The sequence below is a fragment of the Egretta garzetta genome, unplaced genomic scaffold (assembly GCF_000687185.1).
Source record: "Egretta garzetta isolate BGI_Z169 unplaced genomic scaffold, ASM68718v1 scaffold149, whole genome shotgun sequence".
NCBI lineage: Eukaryota > Metazoa > Chordata > Aves > Pelecaniformes > Ardeidae > Egretta > Egretta garzetta.
Genome location: NW_009269998.1, coordinates 51,484 through 60,311, shown reverse-complemented (window position 1 = coordinate 60,311; position 8,828 = coordinate 51,484). Strand labels below are relative to the sequence as shown.

The following is an 8,828-nucleotide window of genomic DNA, read 5'->3' as shown; positions in this document are numbered from 1 at the left end:
GCCGCGCCTAGGGCTCTCCTCCGAGAACGTCCCCGTTCGTTTCCTGGAAGGGCTCCGGCCCCCCCCCGGCCACCCCCTTCTCCTGCCCGCTGCCCCCGGCACCGCCGCCCCGGGGGACCTGGACGGGACTCGCCGCCGGGAGATCGCTTGGCCGGGACAAAACTTCCAACTCCTCCCCAGAAAGCCTGGAGAGAAGCAGCAGCAGCGATCAGACCGGTAACCGTGGGGACAGCGTTGTCCTTTCGGGCAGAGAATGAAAAGTTGGGTTTGTGCGCGAGTATGTGTGAATGTCCCTCTGTCCCCCTCTCCTTCTGTCCCCCTGTCCCTCCCGGGGACAGCCCTGGGCGAGCCCTGACCAGCGGCGGACTCGCTAGAAATGCCATAGCTGCGGCAGTAACTACCGAGACCTTTGATCCAACGCTCAGGTTTTACAGGAACGGATCCCTTGGAAATCTGTTTTTAAAGTACAAACCACTGGTGTACTCGGGGTACCGAGATTCTTCGCTGACTAGAGAGCAAGGAAATGCTGTGTCTTTTTTGGGGGGGGTGGGGAGGTGGGGTTGGTCAGTTAAAGAGGAGCACGTATAAAACCACTTTTTTTCTGTCCAAATTTGTAATTTCCCCAAGTCGGTTGTTAGTTCAGAATAATTAAATGCATGCTTACTGCTGAAAAGGTTTTTTAAATGCTTCATTTTCAGTTAGAGTGGGTTGTTTTGTGGGGTTTTTTTTCAGTAACGTGGGAACAGAGGAGCAGGCAAAATAATAAATGACTTCCTATATTAGAGGAACAAAAGCTTGTATTTTGAAGCATTAGCTGAAAAACGCTTACATTTGACTGTAACCTTGGTGAAGTCCTCTGGTTCTGCCAGCAAAATGGGGAGAGAATGTTTATTTGAAGTCAAGGCTTCATACCATTCAGAATCACTGAGCTAACTGGTTGGGCACTTCAGTTTCTGAGATAATTTCATAGCATAGGCCAAATGAGGAGGTCTCTGCTTATTACTGAATCCTCTTCAATGATCACTTTTTCATGGCGTTTTTTACAGATACCAAGGCATTCTACGTGTAAAAACTCGTGAAGTTTGGGGTTTATCTGTTTCTCTCATCTCGAAACAGAGAAATTTCAAAGGTAACTTACCCTGGCCTGTGCGCTTTGTGCTGCCTGAGAATAAGAGTTAAAAATAACATTTTAAATAGATTGTCAGATTATATGACATATATAAGGAGAGAGAGAGAGGGAGGGAGCACGAACGTTTTGGTAGCACTTCAAGACCCTTTGGAAGCACTGACCTGGCTGTAATCTTGCGGGGAGTTCTTGATGTTTGACAGACTCGTGTTTTTTTCTGATAGGAGCTTAAAGCCTTTGAACTATTGCGTATGCTTTCTCAATCTGTTTCTCCTTATCGTAAGAGGCTGTAGGTTCTTGAACCTTAATATTCTTCTCAAAGTCCTGTGACCTGTTTGCTGGAGCAGCTATGGCATCAGTTTATCGTGTTCAAAAAAAAAAAGCGGAAAGTACAGGTTGTAGAAAGCTGCTTCTAAGCCCTTTTGGGAGCAAGAATCCTCTGGGTTTTTTGTTATACTAATGAAAAAGACTACATTGCTTCTAGGGAGATAATTAACATGTAATCTACCTTGAGTTTCTAGTGGCTATAGTTCTATACTGTATTTCTTCATATTAAGTGGCTTTTCAGTCATGCTTTTTCTGTTTCCCTAACTTGCTCTTTTACTACACAAAAAATAAATCTGAGGAAATTAATCTGGTTTTTGTCCTGAACTTGACTTTTTTCACCATTAAGGTTGATCACTTTCATTATTTCCTGTGTGCATCTGCATAGCGCATGCAAATGTGCCAAATAACTTAGCAGGGAGAGTAATACATCTGTCTCCCACTCATTGTAATTTATTGTTACTGGTTTGGAGGGAGGGATGGCAGGGAGGTGGGAGGAGGTTGGGAGGAGATTTGCTGTGTCAAAAGTAAGTAGGGTTTTCACAAAAGTTGATTCTATCTTGTAAAGACCTGAGAACATAAGGCAGTTGTTCTTCGGTTGGGTGTATTAAACCCTGTTCAAGCCCTCTTAGCTTGGTAGCATATATAATGATAAAGATACAGTAAGACTTGGAGTAAAGTCTTGTACTGTTGGTGATGTGATGTAGCACCAGGTATAGACTTCAGAGAGTTTGATCTAACGGGGAGAGTCACACGGACTGCAGATCACTAAGATTTTGAGAGAAGTGTGAATCTTTTAGTGTCCAAAACTGGTTTAGATATACTCGAGGGTCTCATTTGGAACTCTGAAATTGCTTTTCTATTTCCTTTCATGAGGTTTCCATTAGCATGACCATATACAGCCTCAGGCTGTTTGTTACACCAGCCATTTGTGAATCTCTGAGGCCAAACTGGAGGTTTCCTTCCTTCCCCCTCCAACGTATTGAAACAACAAAGTGGCAGCCATTGGCACCAGTTATGTCATGTTGTGGTATGGAAGGGACACTTGTTCTTGACTCTTGACAGAGGTCAGGCTGAATGAACCGTCAGAACACTTCTTCAGATTGTGTGAACATCAGAAAGTTCTTATGAAGACAAGCTGAGCCAGAAAGTTTGTATTTGCATCCCAAAGCCAAGAGGGCAAGAGTAGAAGGATTTTTTTATGTCATTTTGGGGAAGCAAAGTTATTTGTTCCATTGTTCATATGGTTCTTTTTTGTTTTGAGCAATGATGTGAAGAGATGCACACCCCATCAGATTAGAGCTTGGTGCACGTTTGGACTTGCCCACCAGATATGTATTTTATTCTGTGTCCAATCTCGTACTGTTTTCCTAAATGCCAAGCTGATTTTAAAGACTTCTTCATTTGTATTCCCTCACCCTCATTTGTAACAAAAATATAGGACTTGTTAGAAGTTACCTGGAAACCTTTCATGCCTCCAATTCTCTGAATTTCCAGTCTGACTCCTGCCAATTCCATTTCAATATACTTTCCCAAATTACAGACTGGAGAAAGAGAAATGCCACTCTATTATATAAATACAAATTCACCTAGCATTTAACATTGTATTGGCATGAGTCAAATCTTGTTTGCATCTAGTTAGAGGAAATTTGCATGGCTCCCAAGTGTTGTGTTTTGTTAGATGCTGCATTTTGACAAATGGGAACGTGTACAGTTACATTTCGGTTCCTTTGGGGCTATCGTTCTGCTATAATTTCTACCATTTCCTTGTTGACTGTATGATGGCAAATGTTCAAAGCACACTGTCTCTTAGGGAGTAAAATTTTCAGGGTTTCTGTATCTAGTAAAGTCTTTGAATCATATGCTAAAGTATTTGAGACATTCCAGAGTTTTCAGCTGAAGAGGCTCCCTCTTTGCAGTGCTTACATTCAATATGAGAAAAATGTATGGATGGTTTGGCAGGACTTTTGTTACTAAGCTAATTGTTGCAGTTCTTGGTTTACATTTATGAAGGAGACATAGTACACCAGGAGATAGGCAAACAGATGAATTTCTGGGTAGAAGTTAGCAGACCTGTCGGTTTTGGGGTTTTGTTGCTTTTTTGGTTTGTTTTTTTTCTTTTTTTTTGAGGGGTTTTGCAAGGAGGATTGTTTGAAACATTATCACAGTTTCTGTACACACATAATTGTGGCTAAATATCTTGCAAGCTCTTGAATGTAGGTATTTCTTACTAACTTTGGACCTCTAACTTCATTCCTCAAAACAAAACTCAAGTATGAATTTGAGAATTGGGTATTGAATTTGTAAATCATGGGATGTTAACAGAGCATGACTTAAAAGGTGAAATGATTAGGACATAACTGAGGGCATTTGGTTTCTTTTCTTAAGAAGGGCTTCTTAGGGGAGGTTAAATGGAAAATGCTGTACTTCAGAGGGTCACTGTTTGTTGAAAATTCTCAGGCTGTTGGGTTGGAAACCTGCTGGATTGCTCTAATAATTATCCTGGGATTTGCTTAGGAGAGGGAATTCTCAGCTTGCTTTATGGATTCTCAAACACGATGTGGTTAGAATGAATTTCTGGGTAGAAGTTAGCAGACCTGTCGGTTTTGGGGTTTTGTTGCTTTTTTGGTTTGTTTTTTTTCTTTTTTTTTGAGGGGTTTTGCAAGGAGGATTGTTTGAAACATTATCACAGTTTCTGTACACACATAATTGTGGCTAAATATCTTGCAAGCTCTTGAATGTAGGTATTTCTTACTAACTTTGGACCTCTAACTTCATTCCTCAAAACAAAACTCAAGTATGAATTTGAGAATTGGGTATTGAATTTGTAAATCATGGGATGTTAACAGAGCATGACTTAAAAGGTGAAATGATTAGGACATAACTGAGGGCATTTGGTTTCTTTTCTTAAGAAGGGCTTCTTAGGGGAGGTTAAATGGAAAATGCTGTACTTCAGAGGGTCACTGTTTGTTGAAAATTCTCAGGCTGTTGGGTTGGAAACCTGCTGGATTGCTCTAATAATTATCCTGGGATTTGCTTAGGAGAGGGAATTCTCAGCTTGCTTTATGGATTCTCAAACACGATGTGGTTGACAGTTTACTGTCATTGTAAGCCTATCGTAGACTCATCTGGTATCGACTACTAAACTGAAGCTTTCGTTGGTGATATTTATACCTGCTTGGTTTTGAATACCATTTACATGAAATGTCATGTGTTCCATTTCAGCGTAGTGGTAATCTTGCAGGAAAGCCTAAGGAAAATCTGAGTGGGTAACCTGCACTTAAAGTCAGAATTCAGAGATTTGGAGGTGTTTTTTATAAAGCAGTCAGAAAGTGCAATTGTTAAGGACAGAATCTCAGCACCCCCAAAAGGAGAGCAACGTGTTTGTGCAATATGAGCAAGCTAGCCTCCACTTTCTCAGCCTCTTGGTGTTTGTTGCATTACTATGGTAAACGCATAAAGTTGAGTTTTCAAATGAATGTGTGAATTCTAAGAAAATTCTCCCCCCCGACCCCCCCATTGTTTGAGGTAATTTTTATCATTCCTCTCTAATAATAAAGCTGAATTTACTGGAAACAAGCTCTGTCAGTTTGCTTTAGCTATAGGAGGTTGTAGCTTTGTGGTAAGCATTTGCATTTTAGAGCTTCCTATCTCTGGATGAGTTTTTTTGCTTAGAACAATTGTAATGCAAAACTGACTTTACAGCACATTTTTTATTATTTTGGAAACAATTATGTGATATTTTTAATACTAGTCAGCAGAAACTGTGTCCTCAAACCACATGATAAATGGAGAGGTGATTTAGTATTTCACATCAAGAGCCCATATGATAATTTGTGGAAGATTATTTTTTGTGAGAGTGTGGCTTGGTTTCTTTAGGATTTTGAATTCTAGTTGGATCTGTGTAACTAAAAATGCCGGCTCTTACTAAACTTCTCAACTCTTTTCTACTCTTGGCAACAAGAAACCTGACCAAAGTCAAACAGATTCTCCCTGGGCAGAGAGAGGCTTTTCTACAGGTAGTACATAGTAGGTCAGACAGAGCCTTGGCAATTCAAGATTTTTTAAAAATTAAATAATTGTTTATCATCTGTAATTAACGAGTATTTATTGTGGGACCTTCAATAAGGGAGAAGTGGGAAGGCATTTGTTGTTGAAACCTGATGCAGCCTGTGAATCTCTGCAACGCAGCTGCCTGGCAGTAGCAGAATTCTTCCATAAATTTGATACCAGCTTTAGTGTTACTGGAAAACGAAGCCCGTTACGATAACCTCTGAGTAGAAGTAGCAGTAGCTTCAGTGCAGCAACGCTTTGATAGTACCTGTGGTGCTAAGGCTGGAGAAAGGAGCAGGAGGGCTATAGAGCTAGCTCTGTTTTCTTTGCAGCACCTATGCGTTCCCCCAAACCAGAGGAATTCTTGTGCAGCTGTAAGCAGCTGACTTCCAGGCTGCTGGGCCTTCAGGGTGCTACTCTTATTTTTCAGCATGAAACTTGACCAAGGTCAGAACAGATTCTCCCTGCCCATAACTGTTATTTCCAAAAGCTCTTCTGCTCTCTGATTTCATATCTGTCTCTGCTGCTCCTGTGGCTTTTCCAGTTTTTACAGGAGGCACCTGGTTGACTACCACCTAGGTTAAATAACGTAGGACTGGTTGACCCTTAGGTCTGTGTGTATGTCCCGTAGAGTGGCTTTTGCAGGTTAATATAACCAGATAGGATGAGGCAGCCTGTCTTCTGTAATACAACACTATGAAGTGAGCATGAGGCAGCATTTTTGGAGAAACGGAACAGCAATCTGCTAATGTGCCTGAAGTGTTTGTCTCGCCAAGTTTTTTGCTCGTGGTAACAGAAAAACCCGCACTGTGCGGCAGGCTATAATTGATTGTACAAGAGACTGACAGCTATGCAAATCCCTAATGTCAACAACAATTTGAGCCAGTGGCCTGTGCATGCTGAAGAAGGGAATTCCAGTAATCCGCTCCTGCCCTTATCTCTTGGGTAGAGCCCTTTAGTTTACAGCCTGTTAGAAATATGTGACCAGTTCTCTGCTAGATTTATTACTTGAGCAAGACTCTTCAGAAACAGGTTTTTTTTCTTGCAGTGTGCCAACTACTGGGTTTAGAAACAGATTCTTCCAAACCAAGCTGTAGAGTGTCCTTTATTTTTTGTCAAAATGTTCTTTAAACTTTGCTTTTTGTTAATGATTCTAAGTTGACGTCTGAGTCTTCACAGGATGTGAAGGAGCAAGAAAGAGGAACTTTGTGGATAAAAATGGAGAATTGCTCAGGGCCTGCTCTTGCACACGTGTCCAGATTGGTTGTGTTTTGTTGTGACTTTACACATGTATGAGAGTTAATACACATGTGTGCTTGATGTGCAGTTGGGAGCAATGTGACTGGATTATAACACAGGCTACGTCTTGAGGTATTTGCCTGCCTCAAAGCAAAGCGGAAGTTCAGTTCTAGATGCCTTTGTTAGTCATGCTATTTAACTTCTGCTGAAGTGGGGGCTTTGATGATTGCTATCAATTGATGCATGGTGATAAATATTGGTTTTGTTTTTTCCAGAACCAAAAATGATAGCTGCAGGAAAATTTTCAAGTCTTCCCAGAAATGGCCCAGTGAACCACCAGTTCTCCTTAGCTTCTTCCATGGACCTTCTGACCACCAAACCTTCGCCAACTGAGCATCGCTCAGACTCCTTTCAAGACATCTCTATCCATGGCACTCTCCCCAGGAAGAAGAAGGGGACAATTCCCATTAGGTCTTGTGATATGTTCAGCCATATGGGAACGTTGCCATACACCAGAACGCACCGGCAGCAGCCGCCTTTTGTACAGGATGTTATAGAAGAGTACCCTCCGCAAAATGGGAAGAGCAACAAACTCCATGCCAGGTACCTTGTAAAACCTTAATTTACATATGTTTGTTGCATAGAAATTATTGTATATTTTTCTAGACCTCTAAATACCCAGTTATAGGTGCAGCTGTTCATTTCAACTCTTAACAGAGGTTGATTTTTCTCCTTAGTACTCAATTTAGGTCTTGATGGAGGAAGCCAAACAAAAAACAGTGTGAAACATAGGGGTGAGGATGGGCAGGAGTCAATCTGATGCATAGATTTCAGGAATTCTGAGAATTTCTTCTTTTTTTGACTTACTGAGTAGCTCAGGCTTCAAAATAATTTTCCTTTTGCAATAAAACCAGTCTGTATATGGGCTGTTAAATACTCACACCTGTTTAAAATGTCCTTCTATGCCACTCTTTCTGTGGGATCTAGTGATTTGGATTTTTAGTCTTGCTTTTGACATCTGCGTAGTGTTTAAAAATAATTTTTAAGGACTAGGTCTTGCCTCTGAATGTTTAAAGGGTATAGCATTGCATGTACTATTCCCATGGAGGAAACTTTAATTAAAGTCACTGAATTGCTTTGAAATGACCCTTTGCATTTTTCTAACAGAGCAGTTTTAACCAGGCAGTGAAACTCTTCAAAGTTGGTTTTAATTTGGATTCAATGCCAATTACGGATGGAGTGCAGAGGAAAAAGAGAGAGTGGTCTTCCAGCTGCCTCCAACCTAGAGCCACACATGAGCTGTTCTTGAAGGCTTGGTGGAACCCAATGTACACTGAGCTAATGGCAAATTATCCCTGTTTATTATTCTTGCCTGACTTCCTGGTTATAACATCCATGACTATTGAGAAAGAATTACTCTTTCATAGCTAGCATTTCTTTTGGGAATCTATTATCATCACTGATACTTCATTGCTTACAAAAAAGTAATTAATTTTGTAATTTTGTAAATGTCCTTTTTTTTGTTCCTCGTACTGAAGTCTATAAAATGGGAAAAATTTTCCAGCTAACACAAGAAAAATACAGTGTAATGCAGTGGATCATTTAAAGGTGCAAAGAGCAAAGATGAGAGGGTGCTACGTTGCTTGGGTGACAATGTTAAAGGTTGAGAGAAGATAACCAAATGACAGCTTCTGAATAAGGATTTATAGTTTTGCTGTGTCTATCGCTATAAGACTCTTGTTCTCAAATCATGCGAGGAAAGGACAGTTCTAATTATATGGGGTTGTGTGTGTAGAGTGGTTTTTGTGTGCTTTCTGCTTGCAGCATACAGGATCAAGCTTTCTTCTTACTTGAAAATAAGTCTTTCTTCTCTATACCCCATTCACTTTGAAAGAAGAAAGGACCTCAGTGTGTTTAGTGTTCCTCTGTCACTGATCCCTGAGCTGTACCTGCTCACATGAACTGGCTTTTTCACATAATTTGCTGCTTTGATTTGCATATTTTTAGAGAATGCAAGCAGCCAGCACTGCTGCCATAAAAAGAATATGGTGGTATACACTGAAGTTTTATCTTATGTCTTCCTTCT

At 40.7% G+C, this 8,828-nt stretch overlaps 1 protein-coding gene across 1 annotated transcript in view; it reads left to right on the top strand.

The window, feature by feature from the left end:
* BCAR3 (BCAR3 adaptor protein, NSP family member) overlaps positions 1 to 8,828 on the top strand; it is a gene marked incomplete at its 3' end in the record, with an annotated part of 75,785 nt that overhangs the window by 15,746 nt on the left and 51,211 nt on the right. The window contains exon 2 of the mRNA XM_009647517.2: positions 7,018 to 7,345. Within this exon, the coding sequence (XP_009645812.1) occupies positions 7,026 to 7,345 (320 nt within the window). The remainder of the gene's footprint in view (positions 1 to 7,017; positions 7,346 to 8,828) is intronic.